The sequence below is a fragment of the Oncorhynchus tshawytscha genome, linkage group LG14 (genome assembly GCF_018296145.1).
Source record: "Oncorhynchus tshawytscha isolate Ot180627B linkage group LG14, Otsh_v2.0, whole genome shotgun sequence".
Lineage (NCBI taxonomy): Eukaryota > Metazoa > Chordata > Actinopteri > Salmoniformes > Salmonidae > Oncorhynchus > Oncorhynchus tshawytscha.
Window position 1 is genome coordinate 37,738,364 of NC_056442.1, and position 25,526 is coordinate 37,763,889.

The 25,526-nt window shown below is 44.4% G+C and overlaps 2 protein-coding genes across 7 annotated transcripts; one reads left to right on the plus strand and one right to left on the minus strand.

Moving 5' to 3' along the window:
• The first annotated feature begins 152 nt into the window (after positions 1–152).
• cfap45 (cilia and flagella associated protein 45) lies at positions 153–5,044 on the plus strand. 2 transcript variants are annotated; one of them, XM_024445355.2, is made up of 12 exons: positions 153–337; positions 500–613; positions 922–1,064; positions 1,305–1,449; positions 1,600–1,770; positions 1,959–2,137; positions 2,274–2,403; positions 2,612–2,758; positions 3,001–3,114; positions 3,232–3,425; positions 3,719–3,943; positions 4,537–5,044. In XM_024445355.2, exons 1-12 carry the CDS (start codon positions 335–337, stop codon positions 4,610–4,612), a joined length of 1,641 nt encoding a protein of 546 aa, XP_024301123.1. In that variant the 5' UTR covers positions 153–334; the 3' UTR covers positions 4,613–5,044. The 2 variants fall into 2 exon arrangements, with proteins under 2 accessions (XP_024301123.1, XP_042153424.1); XM_042297490.1 differs by lacking the exon at positions 500–613.
• A 104-nt stretch (positions 5,045–5,148) lies between these two features.
• LOC112267172 (clathrin heavy chain 1) lies at positions 5,149–25,421 on the minus strand. Of its 5 annotated transcripts, XM_024445354.2 has the most exons (34): positions 24,823–25,421; positions 23,761–23,968; positions 23,365–23,367; positions 20,095–20,363; positions 19,656–19,817; positions 19,439–19,552; positions 19,135–19,308; positions 18,187–18,384; positions 17,808–18,008; positions 17,405–17,557; positions 17,146–17,268; positions 16,810–16,947; positions 16,548–16,712; positions 16,174–16,354; positions 15,866–16,029; positions 15,600–15,725; positions 15,331–15,473; positions 14,868–15,102; positions 14,631–14,753; positions 13,987–14,132; positions 13,649–13,832; positions 13,314–13,506; positions 12,469–12,626; positions 12,076–12,348; positions 11,746–11,913; positions 11,453–11,602; positions 11,133–11,264; positions 10,900–11,010; positions 10,080–10,250; positions 9,658–9,879; positions 8,970–8,990; positions 6,761–6,798; positions 6,603–6,678; positions 6,296–6,437 (listed from the first exon to the last, which is right to left on the minus strand). In XM_024445354.2, exons 1-33 carry the CDS (start codon positions 24,862–24,864, stop codon positions 6,648–6,650), a joined length of 4,920 nt encoding a protein of 1,639 aa, XP_024301122.1. In that variant the 5' UTR covers positions 24,865–25,421; the 3' UTR covers positions 6,296–6,437; positions 6,603–6,647. The 5 variants fall into 5 exon arrangements, with proteins under 5 accessions (XP_024301118.1, XP_024301119.1, XP_024301120.1 ...); XM_024445350.2 differs by lacking the exon at positions 6,761–6,798 and having other exon boundaries at positions 5,149–6,437; positions 24,823–25,417; XM_024445351.2 differs by lacking the exons at positions 6,761–6,798; positions 23,365–23,367 and having other exon boundaries at positions 5,149–6,437; positions 24,823–25,414.
• Between the last annotated feature and the right edge of the window lie 105 nt (positions 25,422–25,526).

Here is a 25,526-nt window from a genome sequence, read left to right on the forward strand (position 1 = left end):
AAACCAAACATTGTATCAAGGCACCTCTGATTCACCTTAATAGAAAGTATACAAGACAATAGATGATTCATCTGGCTGTGTCAAGAGGGCGGGTACAGAGGCCACGTGGACTCTTCCGTTTTAAGATCAGGGTTTCCATGGATACACAACAACATAACATCTTATTTTCAGGGATATGCCAAGCACTTCTCCCATAATTAAGAACGAAAAATAGCTAACTAGGTGCTTCCTAACCTTGGATATTCGTTGTGTTATTATAATGGTGACTTTCCTGTCATTATTTTAGCTGTTATTTATTTTGGTTGATGATAGTGGACTATTTTTGACGATCATCATGGTAAGTAGAATCAGAGACAGGCCCACAATCTCGCTTTTGATTTGATTTGATTTGCTTGACATAAAAATGACATTCATGAAAGTCATAATTATTTGCTGGTCTGTACACACTTTCAATTACTGTATAACTCTACCAGTACCAACACTGTTGACTTTGTCGCAGCCGCAGAGTATAGGGTCTTCATCTAGGCTCTCTGGTAGCTCCCGTTCACGTCGCTATCGCACCCGTGCACTCACCTCTCATGTGGATGAGAGCCTCTTTGGAACCCCAAAACAGGTGGGCCATATGTCAGCCATTTCTTTGATCTGCATTGGATAAACACATAGCAATAAGATGTGACAATTGTACTGTGCAAGGTCTGTGTATGTATGTATGCATGCATGTATGTATGTATGTATGTATGTATGTATGTATGTATGCATGCATGTATGTATGTATGTATGTATGTATGTATGTATGTATGTATGTATGTATGTATGTATGTATGTATGTATGTGTGTGTGTGTGTGTGTGTGTGTGTGTGTGTGTGTGTGTGTGTGAGATACAGAATTGGTGTAAATGTATGTTGGATTTTCTTACTCAAGGCTCTGTCAGCCTGCAATGTCAAGGACACTGAGAGGGGTGGCCGGTTCGGACCCAGGGGCCAGTCCAGTTCAGCTCCAAGTCAGAAGACTCAGAACCTAGAGACAGTTCGCATCATCACAAAGGACCTCATCCGAGACCTGAAGCAAGTATCAGTCAATACCTCAACTTCTCATTTGTTTACTTGATGTGATCATCAAGTCTAATGCTTTGTGAAAATAACAGTACTACACTTGGCAGTGTTTATTACTGTTTACTCATTATAAAAGAGAATGCCATCCAGTTCCATAAACCTACATTGCACCAATAAACATATCCCACAATCACATTTTACAAGTGGTGGTGAATTACAAAATAAAAACAAATCATGCTGTCATTTTTCCAGGATCCCAAGTAAGGATCCGTCTGGGTTGTCTGTCATCCTCCGCCCAACTGATATCGAGCGGATCGCAACAGCTTCTCTGGTTTCAACCAAGGAGGAGCGGGAGTTCACGTTGGAATCCCAGAGGAGGGAGAGAGAAGCAGCTATGGTGAGAAAGGACAAATGTACTTGATGAATTTGTAAGCAACCTTTACCACATGAAAGCTGGGTGACTAACTGGCAGTACAGGGTCCCAGCTACAGCATTACACCCAAACTAACCTTTGCACTGTTCCAATGTTGCTGTTATTCTTGACCAGGATGCTGCTGAGGATAGGAAGGCCCATATCCGCCAGGCTGACCTGTCTCGTCAGAAGAACCAGGGCCTAAGTGAACTGGAGGCCGAGGCCAAGGAAAGAGCTCAGTATCTGCTGGAGAGGGCCAACGCCATGAGGATGGAGCAGGAGGACGAGGTCAAGAAACTCAATGAGGTACAGCAAGAGAATCAACCGTTCACTCTCTCTTCGCTACTCTTTGTTATTTGTTTTATCTCAACTTCAGTCCCAACATCACTGCAATATCACACTTTTCCCCAGTTTTTATACCCATGCCCTATCCAGACTCTTCCATCTTCGTGTCCTTGTGTGTGTCGTGTATGGTACCCTTTTGTTGTGGCCAGTTGATCCTGGGTGCCCGGTGCCACGCGGTGAGGGATGCCCAGATCCTGGAGAGACAGCAGATCCTGGCTGAGCTACAGGAGGAGGAGAGGCGTCTGGATGCCATGATGGAGGTGGACCGCAGGAGAGCCCTGGAGGCCCAGGAGCAGATCGACGAGCTGCGCAAACACCAGAGGATCCAGTGAGGACACACACGCACACACACACACACACACACACACACACACACACACACACACTGGCCCATTTAAAAGCAAATACACGACATCTCTTCCAAACTGTAATGCCTCAGCTGTCTTCCCTGTGTGTGTCTATAGGGGAAAGCAGCTGATTATAAACCAGATTGAGGAGCGTCTGGAGGACAGGATGCTGCAGAACGAGATGAAGGAGCAGGAGGGCCAGCTGATGCTGGAGAACCTGGAGAAGATGCAGATGGAGGAGCTGGAGGTATTATTAGTTAGAGACAAGTCTCCTTGTGCAGTACAACAGTTTTATCGCCAGGGTAATGTGTTAGAACCAGTTAGAAATTCCTCATGAAATAGCCTGGTCCCAGATCTGTTTGTACTCTTGCAACTAATGAATATCATTAATGAATTAATCGTAATGCAGTTAGGCATAAGGAATAAACAACAGAATGGTGTGGTGTGTCTCCCAGGCTCTGGAGAGGAAGAAGGAGGAGCAGCAGCGTCTGCAGCAGGAGATCCTCCGTATCAACGAGGACAGCCTGCTGGCCAAGGAGCGCAACAAAGAGGAGGAGAGACTGGCCGACCTCCGGGCTATGGAGTACACCCACAAGAAAATGGTAAGAGTTACTCCATTATGGACTTTATTATAGGTTTGGCCTTCTTGTTTTGGGTCAGAAAGCAAAAGGGCAAAAAAGGTGTCTAAGGATATGTTTACACTGGCAGCCTAAGTGTAATATTTTTCCCCAAATTGGTATTTTGAGAAATCAGATCAGTTCTTTTACCAATAATTAGAGAAAAAAATCTGAATTAGAATGCCTGTGTTAACGCAGCCAAATATACTTTTGTGTGTCCCCTACAGGAGCGGGAGGCTGAGTACGAGGCTGAACAGAGACGCATCAAGAGAGAGAAGGAGAAGGACGTGGCCAGACTGCGAGCCCTACAGGAGAGAGAAAAAGACCACAAGGCAGAGCAGGTGAGCAGCACCAAAGTTCCATTTGTTTTACAGTGGCTCACACTGACTTGTTGTTGTCGTAATTGATCATAAAAGGTATGGAGGAATGGTTACAGTGGTTTTGTGTATGACTGTAAGGATGAGCTTCGAGCCAGGAGGAACCAGGAGGGAGCAGAGAGAGATTGGAGGAGAAAAGAGAAGGAGCAGCTCAAGAAGAAGGTGGATGTTGAGGAGAGGTTGAAGGCAGCTCGCTTGGAGCAGGTCACACATAAGGAGCACCTCCTATCCATCGAGGCTGGGAGAGAGAGGGCTGAGTTTGACAGGGTTTTGAGGTACACCATGACACAATGTAGATGTACCCACTGAGCATACACTGCTCAGTGACTTTGTTTCCACGTCATATCAATGCAATTACGTTGTACAAACGTGGAATAGATGTTGAATTGATCTGTGCCCAGTGGGTAGTTACTACTGTACTAACCCGATAACTGTACTTGTATTATAGGCGGTTTCATAAATCAGAGCATAACACTATGCTATGCCTTGGACAACCAGACTTTAAAATGTTAGTAAAGGTCTCTGTATCAGCAGTTGCGTTTTACAGCCAGTTTTTTTCTCACCCCAGGGCCCAGCAGGTATCCATCTGTAAGGAGAAGGACAAGGAGGAGAAACACAGGATCAAGGTGTTGCGTCACGCTGACGGGGTGCGCCAGCAGGTGAGGGAGCGGGAGATGCAGGCCATCGCCCTGCGCAGGGAGGTCTACAAAGAGGGAGACCGGCTGGACGAGGAGGCCCGCCATCGCCGCATCCGCCTTGATGAGATCAAGGAGAAGAAGCTCAGGGAGCTCAAGTAAGTACAGGGACTGGGTAGGGACTAACTATGTACAGGGACTGGGTGGGGACTAACTATGTACAGGGACTGGGTGGGGACTAACTATGTACAGGGACTGGGTGGGGGGGACTAACTCTATGTACAGGGACTGGGTGGGGACTAACTATGTATGTACAGGGACTGGGTGGGGACTAACTATGTATGTACAGGGACTGGGTGGGGACTAACTATGTACAGGGACTGGGTGGGGACTAACTATGTACAGGGACTGGGTGGGGACTAACTATGTACAGGGACTGGGTGGGGACTAACTATATATTACAGGGACTGGGTGGGGACTAACTATGTATTTACAGGGACTGGGTGGGGACTAACTATGTATGTACAGGGACTGGGTGGGGACTAACTCTATGTACAGGGACTGGGTGGGGACTAACTATGTACAGGGACTGGGTGGGGATTAACTATGTAAAGGGACAAAGTGGTACGTAGAATTGAGGGGAACTGAGAGGATATTACGTGAAAGCAACAGCACTGTGTGTAAACCAAGTGTTTTTAGGGGGATGGTCAGGTTTAGTTTTGTAATTCATGTTTGTTCATTTTACTTGTAGGGCTGCTGGACTTCCAGAGAAGTATTGCAATGAAGTGGAGAGAAGGGTGCATGCTCTCCCTGCTCTGGCTCACTAGCATGACTGACAGACTGCAACACAAACCCTGATCTTTATCAAAGATTTCACAATAGAGATAAATTAGCACTGCCATCACACTTTGACAGGGTAGAGAAAATAATTAGTACAGGGTATAAATCTAGTGCAGCACCTTTGTGTTAGTGATCATTAGATCATTTGAATAAAGATGACTATTACAAACTATGAATATTTATGATTGTACTGTAGGCGTGACCTTAAGTAGTGCACATTAACTATTCAACAACTGATCGAAGCAAAAATAAAAATGTATTGTTAATATATTAACTTAAATGTGATTTTAAAATGTATACTGTTTTTTTGTTAGATCAATTGGACTGTGCCTAACAGATTCCAGTCATACAGGACCCAATATTATTTTATCTACAGGATATCATTTTTATTTAGTCTAATAAATGTCCCTTTCAGCATGGCTTTTATGACAATGTTTATTGTTAATATGCATGATAATAGAAAGGTATGTTCAGAGATTAGGATGACACTACACACACAGCTCAAAAGCACTTTGGGAATACATCAAGGTAAATACAGGCTTTTATTTCAGACCATTCTCAACAAATCACTATGCTGTAGTACTGAGATCTAATTCTTCATAATAACCATTGAAATACATAACCTACAGGAGTGTTACTGATCTAAACAAGTTGACATTAGGACACCAAAAGGAGCCTGTCCTCCAATTCCTCTATTTGTTCTCAGAGCCAATCGCACTGACCGAACCAAACGGGACAGCGCTGTGGAGGACGACGAGTAGGATCGCCACTTTTTTTTAAATGATCCTTCTTATGTACACACAAAAATATGGTGACCTAGAACACCACAACACCTGGCATACACAGACCTCAGCACAAGGAGGGTGATGAGTAAATACACATGTACGGGTCTGCAGTCAGCCTTCGATCGCCCCTGCATATACACAGACACAGTCTCACACACAAGCACTGTACACAGCAAAACAGGTCACCTAGATTAATAACACACTGAGTCAACAAAGGAGGACTAACATCTACTGGGGTTGACTGGAGAGCCAGTATAGGCCGAGGGGGATTCAAATTCTTATTTAGATCATTAGAACACACACACACACTCAGATACATACGTCTATGCATTTAAAACTCCATAAAGCTACACGCCTGTGCAGAATATACTATTGTTACTTAGTGTTGCTAGCTATAGTCATTGAAGTGGCAATATATGTTCAATTATTATGTAACCTTTTTTCAGAATATACAATAATGAAATGCATTATACAGACAATAGACAATGTAAACTGTTCACACGTTCAGTACATCAAAATTAAGGGTTTCTATTAGTTTCTTCTCACGACAGTGCAAATCAGATGTTCCAACTACTTCAAAAAGGCTAACTGCTTCTTTCTAAGGTCCACTTAAATACATAACATAAACCTGTTAAAAAAAATCATTAAAGGAAGTGTTCAGTAGTCATAAATATGGAATGTGGAAAACCAAGAAAAAAAGTAGTCCAATTTCTGTTCAAAAACAATACAAATAAAAAAGTCATTCATTGCAGTTAAGGGAGAACAGAATAAAAATAATTGAATGAGCACAGGTTTGCTTGATGTTTGTCTATTCTGTGAGTAGAAGAGCATGGTAGGCTGGTGAGGAACATAAGGAGAGAAACAGATGACTTAGGGGTTGGGGTGGGCATTCACATGCCATAGCCAAAGCCAGGCTGGGGAGGCTGGCCGTAACCAGCGGGTGCTGCTGGGTAGCCGTAACCTCCGTAGCCAGGCTGGGGGGGCACAGCCTGACCAGGGCCTGAAGTGAGCATGAGCTGGGGCGTGCCTGCAACAAACAGAGGACACTAGCATGAGATCATGCCAAAACTGCTAATACAAACACACTCTAAAGGGTTAACATTGCCTAGGTGCTAAAACTACAAAGCATAATAGGCCCCCGTTTAACATATTCAACCAATAGAGGGGCAGGGTTATGTAGAGGTCGTCGTACCATAAACAATGGGCTGGGACTCGGTGTTCTGCTCCTCCTGTTTCCTTAGTGACTCTGAGGCGTCAAGCTTGTCGACCTGAGAGGCAAGCAGAGAAGTGAGCATGTTAACCAGACACAACCAGCAAGGGGAGCTCTAATGAGACGCCCTTATAACTGACCTCTGGGTTATTTCACTGGCTAGCCGATGGGACCATTCCTGACAGGCAGAGACGAATAAAGTCAAGATTAAAACAGGCTGCAAGAGGCAGGCCATGCTACGGGTGTGGGAGTTTTTTTGTTATCAGGCATTGTCACTAGTGGCTACTGGTGTTACTAGCTACCAATCTTGACAAGCATTAGGGTTGTAAATAAGTCTAACTTCAGATTAGACACACAGCTAGGCCTAAACAAAAACAATGGTCCCACCATCCAGCCACCAGATGAATCTATTTCCATGTGTTTGGACTGTATGTAGAGAACCAAACCCATTTCAACAGCTCTAATATGGTCCAACGTCACAGAAACTGAACTACCAGGGATTACAAGCACTACCACAAATGCTAACAAGAAAACTTTCCCTACCATGAAGTAGAACAGATCCAACGAATCAACTGGAAACCACAATAAAAAAAAAGCTCTAAATGGTAAGATTATATTTACATTAAATTGTCAACCAGCAAATATGGCAAATCTTTATCCTGTCGGTCCTCTTGATAAGTTGTTAAGCAGCTCAGAGCAGTAATTGTAAGACAAGATAAGACTGACAATTCACAAGAAAAAGCGAGCAGCATCTTGAATGTAAGTGAAACAAGCTATTCATCCTGAAAATTCACAATATCACTTCTGGAAAACCATGATAAGGCAACTTGAGACAGTTACTTCTCTCCTGTCAGATCACAACGTAGGGTTCAGTTCTCTACATACTTGCTATCTGGCAAAACAAAGTCAGTACGTTGTTTTAAGATACAGGTAAACAGGCTGTAGGCTCATTGAAGGGGACAGAGACATGCTGAAGCGGCAGTTAGGTTCATTTGTCTGTTTAGAAGAGTGCATGAGAGGCAGAGAGCCACAGTGGGGGGAGTGAGAGGATGGAGGGATGGTTTGTACGGCCAGTCAAGGCGTCGCGAAGCAGGCACAGCCAACAACGATGTCTCCTAGCCTGTCCAAAGTGCTGCAAATGCTATGGAGGGTGAAATGCATGCTTGCCCTGAACACACTACAAGTTTGTAACACGCGTTCCACACCATAATCACACACAGTATCCCACACTTAAGTTCTGGAATAGCAAAGAAACTACAATGCAACTAATAAAAGGAACAAAATTATAATAACATACAAAAAACATCTACATACATGTTCCAATTTTTATTTTATTTAAAATTTATTTAACTAGGCAAGTCAGTTAAGAACAATTTATTTACAATGACGGCCTACCCCGGGCAAACCCGGACGACGCTGGGCCAATTGTGCGCCGCCCCGTTGGGGCTCCCAATCACAGCCGGATGTGATTCAGCCTGGATCCGAACCAGGGACTGTAGTGATGCCTCTTGCACCGAGATGCAGTGCCTTAGACCACTGCGCCACTCAGGAGCAGGATATTTAACATTACAAAGTTAAATTTTTTTACTTTGTGAGTAAATTCCATAAACAGTTATATAAGAAGGAACTCAAAGAATGGTCACTTCATCAATTTCCATAGAGTATGTTCTACACTCCCACTTTACAGCAGTCTACAGCTGTGCATAGCCAAATGTGAGGCTACATAACTTCACTATAAGGACAACATTGAACAATTCAAATGTGGTCCCAGGGCTGTTTTAACATACATTTCAGTACAAATCAAACCTCATTACCCTACCAAGGTTGATCACTAAATGGCAAGTGGTACAGATTCTCACAGACTCAAGCCAACAGCAGCTCAGTGATATTACAGACAGTGGTAGTTTTTCATTAGTATCTACAGGTTTAAGGGAGAGGATTGTCTGACTACAGTAGGTTACCCTTTCCTGTTCCTGGACAGTTACTGAGTTTGCTGGTTTATGTGGACAGCCTCAAAGGAATGGAACTAAACATCCCTCTGTTTGGGTGTTGCTGGGGTGAATGAGTTCCTGAATCCTGATTGGTCAGTCACTGATTCAACCCTGGAACAAAGAGCAATAGCTAACGGAGCCATTCCAAACCCCAGCATGCCCAGCAGCTCACCAAAGGCAGGGTGGGAGAGCCCCACTCCAGACGACTCTGGGTGGGTTGTCTAGTCAAGGTGTGGAGTCAGAAGCAGCAGTGACATGGGGAGGGGACAGACTCATGCAGTTTCCTCTAGTTTTACTCCTCCAAACTACAGACTACAGGGGGTCAAAAATAATGACTGGAAATGGACTGGACTTTCACCTTTTCCTTAATCGCATCAACCTGAAAGGGAATTCAGAGAGGCAACTTAAGGAGAAAAAAAAACACAAACTCTCCCCCAACAGAGAGAACAAATGTGGAATCATCAGATCAACAAAGAAAACAGAAGAAAAATCACAGCGAGAGATGGAAATGAGCCACTTTTGATACAAATGCAAGCTCTAGTACAATTGTTGATGTGGTACTTTTAAGTTAGAATTACAAGATTTATAAGATATATTTTATAATAAGCAGACTTGTTTCTAAAATATCATTATATTAAGCTTAACATAACATGCATAATTTTTTACAAGAGCCCTCCCAGTAGACACTACTACCATTTTGTTCCATCACAAGAACTGATAGTTCTGGTATTTCTTGCCATATGACAAATATGTGGCATGGAGAATACTAAGCAGTATGAATCTCCTGAACTTTTGTATGGGAAAGTAGCAGAGATAAAAAGAAACATGATTACCAGTATCATGATCGAGATAAACAGAACAGGATGAGATCGGCTGAAGTTGCGGTTGTTTAAAATCTCCTAAAAGAAGGTGAACTCAAATTGCATCACCATGTTAACAGTACCTACTTTTCACTGGAGACACTGATAGTCTGGTAAGGGTTTAGGTCATGTATAAAATACCGTATGGGGTGAACTGCCACCCGAGGAGTGGCCAACCTAACCCACCTTGGAGAGGTACTCCCTCATGACCTGGATGAAGTAGGGCATGGAGAAGTCCATGATGTTGTGCCTCCAGGCCGTCTCCAGCACTACGTCAGGCCTCAGCAGGTCGTAGCAGGTGAAGAGGCAGGCGGCAAAGCACTCCTTCTTATCCTCCTCCAGGAACCAGGCCAACAACTCCTCAGCCAGCTCCACATCTTTTGACTCAGACGCATACTGCATGGCGTCCTACACATCAAAACACCACAGACAGGCACATCAAAACAGGGGAGACACAAGGGGAGAGAATTCAGACAGTGACATATCTAAAAGCAATGATATGACCCACACATTTTACAAAAACAACAGCAGCATGGGTATCTGTGTGAGCTGATGGTCACTGGTCTGTAGACAAAATATGAGTTAATATAAATTTGGAGAAGCTGGACCTTGTAGAGTTTGTCCTTCTTGCAGAGTTCCACGCTCTGCTTCCAGCGGTTGTTGCCTTTGAAGAGGTATGCAGCAATCCTCCTGAACTCAATCAGCTCGTGCTTCTCCAGGCCCTGGGCCAGGGTGATGTTGTCAAAATTGTCGTAGGCATCGATGGAGGCACGCAGGGCCTGGACAAGACAGAGTAGTAACAAGAGAGAAAGTCATTTGCATTTCGCACCAAAGTACGTTCATCTCTAGGAGACAGAACGAGTCTCCTTCTCGAGCGGTATGATGGCTGCGTGGTCCCATGGTGTTTATATTTGCAAACTATTGTTTGTACAGATGAACGTGGTACTTTTAGGCGTTTGGAAATTGCTCCCAAGAATGAACCAGACTTGTGGAGGTCTATATTGTTTTTTATGAGGTCTGATTTTCCCATGATGTCAAGCAGAGGCACTGAGTTTGAAGGTAGGCCTTAAAATAAATCCACAGGTACACCTCTAATTGACTCAAATGATGTCAATTAGCTCATCAGAAGCTTCTAAAGCCATGGCATTTTCTGGAATTTTCCAAGCTGTTCAAAGGCAGTCAACTTAGTGTATGTAAACTTATGAACCACTGGAATTGTGAAATAATCTGTCTGAAAACAATTGTTGGAAAAATGACTTGTGTCATGCGCAAAGTAGATGTCCTAACCGACTTGCCAAAACTATAGTTTGTTAATAAGAAATTTGTGGAGTGGTTGAAAAACTAGTTTTAAATGACTCCAACCTAAGTGTGTAAACTTCCAACTTCAACTGTACTTTTTCTTGCCACTATGTTAAAAGATCTTAGTACCGCATAGTCTTCCTCTGTGATGAAGAGGTTGTTAAGTGCTTCGTTGACACCCTTGTTGTTGTGGTTCTGCACTGACCGCAGGTATGGCTTGACCAGTGACAGCTGCTTGGTCTGGAGGTGGACAGAGAAAAGTTCAGTCAGTGGACAGTCAAGCAGGTCGTTCTGAATGCCAAATATTGACATACAAGATAGCTTTCAATCTATCAAGTATGGACACAGTAGCGTCCCAGTACCTTCATGAAGAAGTTGACAGCGCGGGTGTGGTCGAGTCGTGGTGATAACACTATGAGCAGGTCGTTCAGTAACAATGGTTTGAACTCCAGGTAGAACTGGATAGCCTTGTAGTATAACTCCACATTGGCCACCTAGTACGACAAAGCATCATACAGTCAGCTGCAGGATGTGGATTTCTATTCAGTGACAAATATTTGGTCTAATACAATGACCATGGAATACATCTTAACCTTGAGTGACAAACACGAAATGTTTGCAAATCTAAAACATGAGATCCAGTCAATGCTGAGATTGGGTGTTGTTGCAGTCAGTCAGTTACCTTGGTGACGATGTCTTTGAACTGTCCTTCCTTCCAGGCATCGGAGGGGTGGCTCATCATGGTGATGATGGCATTGTCAAACTCCTCATACTTGTCATAGAGGAAGACCAGCTCCGCCCACAGGTGGGCCTGCTCTGCAGCCCTCAGGACCTGCGGACACGCATTAACATTATCTTCACCCACCCCAAAACAGCACACTGAGATAGTCACTGAATCTCTCACACACAAATAACATATGAACAAATATCCCCTTGCATATAGACATCTATCTGGCAGTGTTCTTCCTCTCCCACCTTTGGAATGTTGACTCTGGACCAGAAGAGCTCCAGGTGCTCCCTCATCTTCTGGGGTTTGAACTTGGAGTAGAGGATGGCCAACTCGGTGAACATGCCCATGTGAGCCCGCTCCAGGCCCAGGGCTGCCTCCAGCATGGTGATCAGCTCCTCAAAGTAAGCACGGTCCTAGAGACAAACACAACCATGGCATCTTCAATCAACACAGGACCATTAAAAACACATTTATCACATGCTGTGGTATGATGGGGTTAAAAACTCTTGCCTGGATAAGGCAATTGCTATGAGAGTGACTATTGGTAGTAATTGAACTAAATGGTAGTACCTTACCTGGTAGTAATTGATGAGCTCCTCCAGTTCATCAGCATGGACAACGATGTGCAGGCCACACATCTGGGCCAGGCGGAACTCTTTCCCATCCACACAGGCAAAGCACACCTCTTTCCAGGTGCGGGTGCTGTTGGCCTTGCGGGCTCCGTCCACGGCGGCCTGATACTCTCCCAGGTGGACCAGGGTGGACGCTAGCCGCCCAAAGTTGGACACATTGTTGTAGAGCAGCTTAGCCGCATCATACATCCTCTCATCATAACACCTGTCACCCACCTGGTATAGAGAAAGACAATAAGAAAACGTATGATACTGGTCAGCAGTGATGGAGAGGGATGTGTCAGGTAAACCTGTGTGTGTGTGTGGCAGTGTGTGTATATCGTGTTTGGAGAGTACCTGTTGGATGTGGGCGTTGTTGGGTCCATTGATGAACTCCTCCAGTTCAGCCAGGCGGTTGGTCTTGGCCAGGGCGAAGATGAGCTCGGTCTCCACGTAGGACTCACGGGACTTCTTACGGGCCATCTGAAGGAACTTCACTAGGTCCTCCCAGTTACCTGAGGATAGTAGGGGAACACTAAGCCCTTTTCCCCCTCGCCTGGTTGCCATCTCTGTTCAGCTATTACATTCTACTCCTTGTACTCTGTCATTTACCAGATACTGGTCTTTCTTCAATTCTGAACATTCTATAATTTGAATCATGATTTGATCGTGATTCGATAACCCTCACAGCTATCCTTATGCAAATATTGAAACTAACACCTTTTTTCTCTCTCAGATTGTGTTGGTGTCTGGTTGCTCGGCAACCATTTTGTTTCTCCAGACTAAACCTTTTGGTCAAAAGTTTAGCTCACACCAAAATTCTCAAACTAAAAACATACTGCAATTCCAGCCACAAGACATCTTAGCTTTGATTTTATGCCTCCTTAATCCTAAAACTTTCCTAGCTAACAGCTAAATGTTTGTTTCGAGGCTCCATATGTTGTCATGGGAAATATGAATGATTTCCTACAACCAATGAGAAACATTGCCAGAAATTCAGCTGCACACTGAACGTTGAGATTGGAGAAAGGCCAGTCTCTTTGGCATATGACACAAAGAGTGGAACCAGAGACTGGTACCCAGACTACGTTACCCCCATTTAGATAAAGCATGTGAATACCTTCACCTCAAATGGTAAGCCTACATTGAAAAATGTTGCTGCTCGTATGCTGGACATTACGTGGATCAATGTTGTCTCTTACCGCTCTGGGCTGCAGCTTGGCCCACCTCCATGTAGGCAGAGGGGTCGTCAGCCTTGATGTAGGAGTCGATGGCCTCCTTCACCAGACCCTTCTGGAGCTGAGCCTTGGCTAGCTGGCTCCACACTGGAGGCTCATTGCAGCGCTCAGCAAACTCATAGGCCCGGTCCAGGTTCCCAATGTGCTCAATCAGAACCTAAAAACATAGAGAAAAATCGTCAAGTTCACCTCGATCTGTAGAATTCAAGCAGAACAGTAGCATTGTCCACAATGTGATTTGAACCGGCAACTGTTCGGTCAATGGTCCATTTCCCAGAGCAAAAGACTTGACCACTGACCTGCACGGCAGAGGTGTTGACGTCAAACTTCCTGAAGATGGCGAATGCCTCCTCAAAGAGCTCGTTGCTGATGGCGATGTTAGCGATGTCAGGGGCGTCGTAGTTGTCCAGGCGGTTGATGTACTCCATTACACGGGTACGGTCTGCCTTGATGGCTGTTAGAATCAGCAGGTTCTGAAGGTTTCTGAATAAAAAAACAGATGAATTCTGCTCAGCATTGACAAGGTAAAACAAAAGTTTAACATTCCAAAGCTTTCCAGTATTGAAAGAGCAGACACACAATGGACAGCTCAGTCTGCCAGTGAGCACAGATAGTAGAGCTTCAGTAGCTCTAGTACCTGTGTTCACTGAAGACTGAGTTATCCAGAACGATCTTCTCCAGCAGCTCAATGAGTTCGTTGGGGAGGTCTGCAGTCATGAAGGCCTTGACTGTGACTGAAACCTCCTCTGGGTCCTGGGTCTCAGACAGGGCAGTCTGAACAACCTGATAAAAGATAGAGACATAATCAACATCAATCATTACTCCAGAATGGAGGAAATATAGCCACTTGGAGCCAAAATGGGTCACAAATAACAATTTAACCATCATGAGAAATATGAGGAAAGTGTGGGTGGGGCATCGCAGCAGAGGTTGGGACAATGGTTTTCGTGAGGATGATGTTCTTGCCCCAATTTTGTGGTATCCAATTGTAGTTACAGTAAACACTGTACACCTGGCAACTGTGTCAGCATGCACTGTGCACGGCCCGCCACTGGAGTCGCTAGTGTGCGAAGGGACAAGGACATCCCAGCACCATCCCAGGCCAAACCCTCCCCTAACCCGGACGAAGCTGGGCCAAATTGTGCGCCGCCCCATGGATCTCCCAGTCGCAGCCGGCTGAGCCCAGAATCTCTAGTGGCACTGCGATGCAGTGCCTTAGACCACTGCGCCACTCGGGAGCCCCGATGTTTGCATTTCTAACATGCAGGAACAGGTCCATACCTGGTCGATGAGGGGTCTTCTGAATGGGTTAGTCTCCAGCAGCACACTGGCCCACAGCTCAGGGTCTTTACGGCGAACCAGGTAGCGAGACAGACTCTTGAACAGAGAGTTCTCATTGCACACCTTTACAGGAAATGTAAGATGATCAGTATGAGGCCAAACGTATGCAAACACTGCTAAATTACCATTTCAATGTACTAGTCAAGTTAAAACGTATTTATTTATTTCCCCACTCACATTAATGAGCTCCTGGTCACACTGTCCTCTCTCGTAGGCCACGCAGGCCAGGTGGGGGTCCCTCTTCTCACAGTACTTGCCCACCACGCGGCTGTCGTAGAAGGTGTTCTCACGCAGGAAGCGCTCTGGGTTGTTGTTGCTGTCGATGTAGATCTTGGCCAGGGCATTGTGGGTAGCTGGCTCCTCACAGCCATCGTGGATACGGGCTTCCAGCCAGGGTAGGAGCAGCTTCAGTCTGGAGACAACACACAGATACATTTTCAAGTTTCAGGCACTCATAAACTAGACATATTTCCACTTTTAACTGGGTCAAACAGCACCACTTCATCCTACTTTCTCTTTCATGTCACAATTAAATGTACTACAGCTGCAGTTGGTGACAAAAACAAGCCCTCGCAAGACAGGTTCCTTTAATATAAAGCCAGTCTGGGCTGAGACAAATCATGTCCCCCATGCTCCTTACCTGTTCCTCTTCTCCACCTCAGCCACCAGTTCATCAGTGGAGAACTGTCCTTTCACCACCAGGATCAGGTTCTTAATCACATCCTCAGCACAGTCCACATCCAGCAGCCCTCCAATCACCACCGGCAGACGGCTGGGGTTCACCTGACATACACAAATATATATTTTAGTTACAGAACATTTATAAATCATACAATGGTCGTGACCCTTTAATTCCGTGTGAATAAAGAAGCTGTAAAGTCCTACACAGGTTAATAGGAGGTTGTATACCTTCTGCACATAGATCTCAATGTATTTCTGCAGGGTGTTGCGGTACAAGTAGAGGACCAGGTCGTGGACAAAGTCGAAGCGGTCACACACGATGATCAGGGGGAGCTGATCAGTCAGCTTAGCTTCCTGTGAAGAGGCAAGATTCATATCAGCTCACAGAATCAAACTAACATCCAGACCTGGCTTTCAGGGTAATTAACCAAATAAAGATCAACGTATGTGGAGCTGTGATGTCATGTTGCAGTATGCCTCCTTTTCTCCCTTACCTTGAGGAAGTTCTTGACTCGTTCGGGGTCGTAGCAGTTGCTCTCTCTGCAGATCCTCTCCACCTCTTTGATCTGTCCCGTCTTACAGGCGGCCTGGATGTACTTGAAGTGGACCTCTGGGTCCTGGCTGAAGTTAACGATGGAACCCAGGAAGTAGAACAGACCTGGAATGAACAGAGACAGAACTTAGTCCCTATACAGATCGAGCGAAAGGAAGAACAACTGTGGTTGTTGAGACACTCATGACCATGTTCCATGCAGGTGAGGACAAGACTAGGTGGTTTGCGTCAGGTGTATGGTCTGCTTACCTTCGAAGCTCTTGAAGGACTCAAAGAGCTCGGTGAGGGAGTTGGTGGAGAGCTGCTCGTGGTACTTAGAGGCCACCTGGACACAGATCTGCAGGTTCTGACGGATGTTGGCCGACAGCATGGCCCGAAGACACTCCAGAGAGTCCTCCACTGACAGGGAGCCAAAAAAGTTCACCAGCCACTGTAGGACAGAGTCAATATATATACGCAGAGTCAGTGCACAGACAGAAGATGCACACATTAGTCAAGGTCACATTTCTTAAGAGCAAAAAACAACAAGCGCACACACACCGCTCTCCAAGACTATGAACATTCTGGTCAAGGACATTCTATTCCATGCAGTGTGTGATTGTGTGTTAGATAGAGTCCTATACCTCAGGGTTGAGCAGGTGTGTGTGCACCACAGCTCGCTTGATGTCGTACAGGTCGGTATAATGCTCCAGAGCCCTCTGCAGCAGGCCAGCCTTCTCACACAGCTGGGCAACGTGGGCACGGTCGTAGTGGGTGAACATCTGGTTGCCCAGGATGGCATCAGCCACCTGAAGTAGGGAAAAAACAGCATTCATTTAAAATAGAGTCTACGAGTCAGTGGAACAAAAAACATAAAATTGCTGTGGGTGTGATATGCATGTGTACCTGTGGGGCGTGGACCAGATTCATCTCCAGCAGGCGTGTCTGCAGAGGCCCCTCAGCAGGCCTGTTGTTCTTCAGGGCATCCAGGAGGAAGGAGGTACACTGCTGGATCAGGTTATACTCCATAAACACGTCAACGATCTGAACAGAGAGACAGACAATACATCAGCTACCACACATCATTCATGTTACTGTATACAGCCATCATTTGATACAGCCACCTCACAGAAAAGCAATGAACCAGGTTTTTTTCCATTCAGCAAATTAAAATCTAAAAAGAAATAGGATGATAAATGAATTCTTGAGGTGGGGAAGACGTTTGGCCCTTTGCCCTCTGACCTGTGTGATGTCAGCCAGAGGCTCCTCGTCCTGCACCAGCATCTGGGAGAACTGCAGGCCTTGTTCTGGACTGATTCTCATCACGTTCCTCAGCAGGAACATCCAGTCTGGGGTGTAACCCACCTAGAGTGAAAATACGGAAAACATATTGTATAGTTGAACACAATCTAATTTGACCATATTACAGAACTCCATTTTGTGTCAAGTCAAAATGTTATATTGGACAGGTCTAGTAGATAAAAATAGAAACACCACTAACCTTTTTAGCATAGAGGACAATTTTCTGGAACTGTCCGGTCTCAGCGAAGCACTGGATGACCTTGTTGGGCACGTTGGCCCTGAGGTAGACGCTGAGGGCCAGAGTGGGGTCCACTGACTTCACCAGGTCCCCCAGCTCCTCAGAACACTCCAGCTGTAGAAGAATACATGCAATGTTCATTCATTGAGACAACTCACAACAAGCTGTGAATTCCTAACCAACACTGTTTCTAACCGAGTCCTAGCCAGCTCAATATTTACAGGCATATTTGAACAGACCAGTGCTAAATGTTGAGCAACACATAATTGGAACATAAAACTGTAAAGCTCAATGTTGAACATCCGCACTTAACAGTGAACAAAGCTATAGTATCAGTTTATTATGATAACTATGGTTTCCTTGCCTTGTCCTCTTTCAGCCATTTCTCCAGCAGCTGCTTGCGTCCCTGCTGTAAGACGGGCCTGCACAGCTCCAGGGACTCAAACTTGTTGAGCTGGCCCTGGTCCAGCAGGATTCCAAAGTACTGCAGCAGGGGAGAGGTCTGGCCCGGCTGGGCTGGCACACTCTGGAATTTACGGATGGTGTCTGGGGTACGCAGGATACCCTGGGGAGGAGGAAAGGTGCGAAAAATGCAAGATGACATTTTAAAAAGTGTGATAACGATAAAAGACAGAACGAGTAGAGAAAACATCCACAAGACAGAAATGTGTTTTGCAGACAAAATATCATCCCACAGATAGCGATTATGTCATTGTTCGGGTGTTTTGGTGCATTGGCAGTACCTTGGGAGCATTGGCGGCCACCTTGGCAGCCTCAGAATAGTTCCCTGCAGCGAACAGGGTGTTGAACTTGCGGGCGAACAGCTCCTCGGCCCCGGCCAGGTTGTTGCGCACAGCCATACGCAGGGCCAGGTCTGGGTTCTGGAGCACGTTGGTGATGTAGGGGATGATGTTCTCCTCCTCCACACACACGGACAACACCTGGACAAACACATTAACACACAGACAGGGTTAGAGTCCACTCCTATACAGACATGAAGATATGTGTACTATTACATTAGTTTATAAGTGGAGACAATTGTAACACAATTGGTATATAATTCCTTTGTTAAACTCATTTATTCCAAATTGAATTGACAATGTAAAAAAAAAAAAAAGCTGCTGGAATAGACAATGGTATTTGTGAATTAGGCTTGGTAGATTCATAAGTACACAGATGGCCATCCCCATGGAGCAGTGTGTGTGTGTGTGTGTGTGTGTGTGTGTGTGTGTATGTATGTATGTGTTTGATACATAAAGATGTAAAGGAGCAGCAGACTTGGAGGGTTAGCGAGCCAGGAGCTTTAAGGAGATTAGGACGCCTGAGGGGACTTCCAACTGTGTTTCACATGGTGCTCACTGCTGAGGCTTCCCTCAGCCAAGGTCACCAAGTGACACACACATCAATCATACTCTTAAGAGACAAAAGCACACTGCCACACAATTTCTAACACACACTGTTTAATAAATGGGACTCTCAAGCCATCACACAGGTATAGTATTTGTGATTTCTGAGGAGAGCTGGAGCAGTGGGCTCTACAGACATGGATCAGCCTTCCATCCTCCTGAATATTTAATGGTTGTGTGTGTTTTGGATAGGAAACTCATTGATCAGCTCACTGGTATTTGGTTACTCCCGATAAAAGGACTAACACACTCCCCTTCACTCCTGGCTACCCAGTGGAGACTTACCTGTCCTTTCCTGTTGACTCCAATGATGCCAGCGGTTGGTTCATGTGGGGCTGTAACAAAGATGGTCTCCCCGCTGATCCGGTTCATGTAAATACAGGTGCCAGTCTCCAGGTCATACAGGTGGATGTAGCCATATTTGGTGATGAGAAAGACAACATCCTGCTTAGAGCTGATCTAGAGGACAGAGAGCAGGGACACACGGCTTCAGTAGCTGTATCATAGCGGGTATTAATGCTGAGGCCCTGCATGTCTGTATGGAATAGGTATGAGTGCTTGTCAGTCTACCGTGAAGTGGTTCCAGTACCTGCATAGCTACAGGGAAGTCATTCTGGGCCTCAGGAGGGAAGAACACGTCCACTGCCTTCTTTGGAAACGGCTGATTGCCTGTTGGTGGGGTCCCCACTTCAATTATGTGTAACTAGAAAAGCAAAAACATATTCAGAAGAAAAACAACATCTCCCCCCCCCCCCATTCAATTACAGCACTTGCTGACTACTCCATGTCCATGCTGAGAGTTCTACCTTTCCTCCAGCTTGCCCTCGGACAGCGAAGCAGAACAGTGTGGATTCCTCTGTGTTGCCCTCCATTTTGAACTGGGCAAAGCCTGCGGCGTGGCCCTCAATGGGCTGGGACACCTTCCTGTCCACAGAGTACAGCTGCATGGCTCCCACCACACGGTTTTGCTAAAATCAGGGAAAACACAGACTGTATAAGAGCTTGTCTTACAGCAGTCTTTTCCAGTGGTAAATAAGCCTTCAGGGCAGAACATTTCATGACGACGTTCAAGCTTCAATACAGTTAAAAAGCAAGAGATTAGCCTCTATCAGGTCAGTGTATTGCTGTACAGAAGAGTGGACACTCAAGGATTAACTGATTAATTTTAAAAAATGCAAGTCACTTTACAGTAGATTACAGCTAGTGTCAACCAGAAATACAATATAATTCCTTCTATTTCAGTACCTGTGCTGAAATCCCAATGAGAAGCAGCCATTTCTGTTTGGCGTCAGTGCGGTAGTTGATGATTTGACAGCCTGCAAGGCTGGAGTGTCGGTCAAAGACTTTGGCTGGCTGGGAGTCTCCCTCCATGCTCCAATGGTAGACGGCGTTGTCTGTGACAAGTGCTACAGTGTTGAGGGAGATCCACTTCCAGAAAGTGACATCATCAGTCATGGTGTGAGCCTTCATTTTGCTCTTCATCTCAATGTTGAAAATCTGGAGGGTTTTTGCAGCTGAAAATTCATACAGAAAAAGGTATGATGGTATAGCACTTGCCTAGTTAAATAAAGGTTAAATAAAATAAACACCATCACCACTAACTAATGTCAACTACTAATCCCCACACACAAACATTAGACTATAGGGAAAATTAAAATACTGTAATAGCAAATTCGGCTTGATTTAGAAATATTGGTAGTCATGGTTCGGTGCGAGCTCCACTAAATGACCATACAAAACAGCACTTGCAATGTAGAAAGCAAGACCACAGCGGACAACCAATAACATGGTCAGATCTGCATTCAGTTATGAAAACACTCAATACAAAAAGGCAGAAGACACTGACCAATCCAGATGAGGCTAATAAGCAACAACCTCTTGGGACTGGGTGAATTGACAACTTACAAACAAGTGCCTTCAGAAAGTTCATACCCCATGACTTATTCCAACATTTTGTTGTGATACAACCTGAATAATTCAAAATGGGTTACGCACAACACCACATAATAACGAAGTGAAAACATGAGTTATTGAAATGTTGCAAATTTACTGAAAATGAAATACAGAAATGTCTCTTTTACATAAGCATTCACACTCCTGAGTCAATACCTTGTAGAAGTGCCTTTGGCAGCAATTACAGCTTTGAGTAGTCTTGGGTATGTCTATCAGCTTTGGACATCTGGATTTGGGGATTTTCTCCCATTCTTCCTTGCAGATTTTCTCAAGCTGTTAAGTTAGATGGGGATCAGCAGTGAAGTCAAGTCTTTCCACAGAGTTTCAATGGGATTCAAGTCTGGGCATTGGCTGGGCCACTCAAGACCTTTTACATTCGTGTTCTGAAGCCATTCCAGCATTGCTTTGGTTGTATGCTTGGGGTCATTGTCCTGTTGGAACAGAAATCCTGTCACAAGTCTAAAGTCATTTGTACTCTGAAGCAGGTTCTCATCAAGGACTTGCCTGTATTTTGCTTCATTCATTGTTCCCCCTTTACCAGTCTCCCAGTCCGCTGAAAAGCATCCCCATAGCATGATGCTGCCACCACCATGCTTCAGGTAGGGATGGTGTTAAACAGCTGATGAGCTGTGCCTGGTTCTCCAGACATAGCACTCTGCATTCAGGCCAGAGTATCTCATTAGACCACAGAATCTTTTGCCTTATGCTCTGTCTTTCACGTGCCTTTTTGCAAACTCCAGGCGTGAGGTCATGTGCGTTTTTCTCAGGAGTGGCATCTGTCCGGCCACACTCCCTTAAAGCCTAGATTGGTGAAGTGCTGTAGACTTGTCCTTCTGGCAGCTTCTCCCATCTCAGCCAAGGAACTATGTAGTTCTGTCAGAGTGGTCATTGGGTTCTTAGTCACCTCCCCGACCAAGGTCCTTCTTTCCCGGTTGCTCAGACGGCCAGCTCTAGGCAGTTCCAAATTTTTTTCAATTTCCCAATGATGGAGACCACTGTGCTCTTGGAAACTTTAAACATTCTAGAAATTGTTTTATACCTTTCCCCAGATATATTCCTCATCACAATTCTCTCAGACTTCAGGATATAGTTTCTGCTCTGACATGCACTGTCAACTGTGGGACCTTACATACACAGGTGTGTTTCTTTCTAAATCATGCCAAAACAATTGAATTTGCCAAAAGTGGACTCCAATCAAGTTGTAGTGACATCAAAGATGATCAAAATAAGTTGGATGCACCCGAGCTCAATTTCGAGTGTTACAGCAAAGTGGTGTGAATACTTATGTAAATTAGATTTCAGTATTTTATTTTCAATCAATTTGTAAGCATTTCTAAAAACGTGTTTTCACTTTGTAATTATGGGGTATCAACACATTTTTTAAATACATTTTGAATTCAGGCTTTAACAAAAGCCAGAGGCTATATAAGGCCCTTCTACTCAAGTTCTAACATATCTGCTTAGTCATAAGTCATCTTCAGGGGTGTGAATCTGAAGTTCAAGCAGCTCTACAGGATTCCTAACCCACTATTAATCCTGAGATGAATGAAGGAGTTTGGGTTGGGTCTGAATGCAGATTAACGCAAGACCACAAAGCACAAACAGATGTGATGAGGTACGAGAAGTGTCTTGGGACTGACACCAATTTAATTTCAGGCTTATTATTGGAGCAATGAAAGAGTTTCCTAGTCATTCATTTCTTGTGGCTGTAGCCTATGATGAACCTGCTATAGTTCTCACATGTTACCATCGAAAATATATAAAAACAACAGGTTAGCCCATCTAATGCAGAGATATGACACATTTGATCACTTATCTTGCCTGACAAGTAAACAATGAAAATATAATACATTATAGGCTACATAAAGACCAATATACAGGGGTGGGGTGTCAAATCAACATTAATCAATCAACACAAAAATACAAATGAATTTGGCTACCATAGTCTAGCATTGAAATAAATATTGCATATCTGATTTTCCTGTAGTCTAATAATATGCAGGATGTGCAATACATTTGGTCTCTGAATGCAAGTCTCTCTCTTACACTGCAGTCAAGGATGCACTGACAAAATCATGCAAACCATGACTACTTTGGCGTATAGGCCAAGACCAGCTCTCAAACTGGATATAGTTATAATAGGTGCATGAATAACAAATTATCAAAAGGTATCCCAAGGATCTTGCTTCAGAGGAATACTTCACCGTCTCAGCCTGTGCAAGCCTTGATCTCTAGGCCATTGAGACAGTCGTGTGCAATGTGCCATAATGGGGACTTGTCGATATAAAAAGGTGCACATGGCATAGTCACAGACGTTTTACATCAGGGATTTTTTTTCCCTCTACCCTAGAGGTCTTGATGAACTTCCTTGTATTTCCATATTCTGTTTGTCAATTATCCTATATTCTCCCGCTCTTTAAATCATCCCCCTTGTGCTTCCATTCTACTTTCTAACACTCCTTCCTATGTAAACAGTACATACACAGTACTGGACAGACATTCCAACACAGTGCAAACATGATTACAACTTCCACAACTCATGATATATAAAATCCAACTCACCGTCTGCAAACATATAAGAAAGCATTAAGAAACGAAAAGAGCAAAAACAAGCAAAAATAGACAAGCATTCATGATTGTATGACAATTTTATCAGTGTACAATGGAGTTACTTTATTTCAAAATGGACTATAAATTGCAAATTACAAGCAGTTTTACTACAGGCCTGTATATGGTCATTAACACGCAAAGCAGAATGTGACCTAGATTGTGGTCTAGATCAATAACTTGCTGACAAACATTAAGACAGCAACACACAGGGAAATGATGGTCAACAGCAATCAAAGTTGTAGTTACCACTTAGTTTGGGTGAATTCAATTGTTAAAAACACAGCCTCTGTACATATTAGTTGAGTCAAAGGAAACAGTTCAGGGGGTGGGGTAAGTGGAAGTACTTACCTTTGAGGGCAATAACTTTGCTAGCAGGGTTCATGATGGCGCTATCTGCAGAGATGGGTCTACGGATGGGAGTGTTGGGGTCGGCCATATCAATGATGACTACTTGTGCCTGCTCGCCCACCTTCTCTCTTATACAGATGAACTTATCAGACTCCATAGTCAGGGTGCTGAATCCAATGTTAGCTGGGTTGATCCCCAGGTTCTGGAGCTAAAGGAAATATAATTACATTTTTTGAATGGTTTATTGAAAAAACAATTGCTAGCATGACTGTGTTGCAGAGGTGGCTCTGTGAACAATGCTTGCATGATGAGTGAGTAATCTTGTCTGAGACCTGAACGTGTTGGCTCCTGTCCTGGAACTAATGCCGTAGCTTTAGTTCAGTGGGCTAACTGGCCTCAAGGCCCATGCACAGGCTCATTGATTAAGATGTTATGTTGATGATTCGTGATGTAGTTAGCCATTTATAAAGACTCAAACACATGACCCTTTTATCATCCTATAGCCATATAACTAGCTACATCCAAATAAATAATACTAGTACTAACTAGCTAGCTGTGCTGTTTTGACCAGCATGGAACTACTGTCTGTTGATTAAGCCAATTTAACTCAACACCTGCCTTACCTGAATGAAGGTCCAAGGTAATCTAAGATCAGTGTCAGACTAGCAGACATAGATAAATACATCTAGCGGTTATTGAATGGACTGTCACGCAGAAACATCGTTCTAGTTAAGTAGCTAGCCATTAAATATGTTTGAGTTAACAGGCCAATACAAATAGTAGCGGTCATACGAAAGCAGTTTGTTAACGTTACGTTTGATGGCAACCCTAAAGTTAACTAGCTAGCTGACACACTGTGGTAGTCTTTTCGCTAGCAGGTTAACATTGCATGGCAACGGTGGAAGAGAGGTCATTCATTTCGCTGCAGGTGTTGGACAGCTAGCTACAGTTAGCTAGCGTGTTAGCGAAAATCATCAAGCAGTCGAGAAAAATCTGGAGGTGTGTAGCGCGATAGCTACGCTACCTGGTCACGACTAGTATTTAACTATATTGTTTTCATACCTGCAGGTGCTCCTGGAAGCGGATAGGTAGTATTTGTGCCATTGTGGGTTTTCTTTGCTTTTACGGTGTCCTGAAATTCTAGCTGAGCAGCTACGATAGCTGGCTAGGTTAGCACTGTGTTAGCTACGACCTCCTCACTCACTGATTCTTAAATCGTAGTCAGACAGTGAATCTTTACGTCCAATCAATGTGTTATTTTGTATATTTTCTTAGTCGTGATTCCAAAATCGTATGTCAAGTGTAGCCGCCGGATGTTTGTGCGTTTTCTCCACTGCCTGAATGGATGGCAGTGGCTTTAGCACTGATCTCAGTCCAAACCTGCAATGGCGGCGGAAACGACTCAGAATCAGAGATGGAAGAGGAAGCGAGATATCCCACTCCAAGTGTTTTGTTTATACGGTCAATGAACTAAACCGACAAGACCAAGCTGCTGTCGCATTGAGAACCACCCCTTAAGTAAACCGGAATTGTGAAACATTTAAACGGCCTGAGTAAAACATCTTCATTTTCCACCAGCTTTGTCAGAATGTTCTCAATCCGGAAGCAGCTGGGGATATCTTGGGAAGGACATCCCAACATGATCGTTCCATCTGCGATTTCATCTTTGCTTTCGACAGGGAACGGTCAAAAACACACTTTAATGTGTATAATTGGCCAAACACTTATTGACTCTTATTTTACAATGAGTTCCAATTTTTGTCACG

What these genes read in the sequence shown, in the direction of transcription:
- cfap45 (XM_024445355.2), top strand. An exon ending in GACCTCATCCGAGACCTGAA is followed by an intron (nt 1,065 to 1,304) that starts GCAAGTATCAGT and finishes TCATTTTTCCAG; the next exon opens with GATCCCAAGTAAGGATCCGT. An exon ending in TGCAGATGGAGGAGCTGGAG is followed by an intron (nt 2,404 to 2,611) that starts GTATTATTAGTT and finishes TGTGTCTCCCAG; the next exon opens with GCTCTGGAGAGGAAGAAGGA.
- LOC112267172 (XM_024445350.2), bottom strand. Translation starts at nt 24,864, where the DNA reads ATGGCACAAATACTACCTATCCGCTTCCAGGAGCACCTGCAG. An exon ending in ACTTCCCTGTAGCTATGCAG is followed by an intron (nt 19,309 to 19,438) that starts GTACTGGAACCA and finishes TCTGTCCTCTAG; the next exon opens with ATCAGCTCTAAGCAGGATGT. An exon ending in AGCTCATCAATTACTACCAG is followed by an intron (nt 11,914 to 12,075) that starts GTAAGGTACTAC and finishes GTTTGTCTCTAG; the next exon opens with GACCGTGCTTACTTTGAGGA.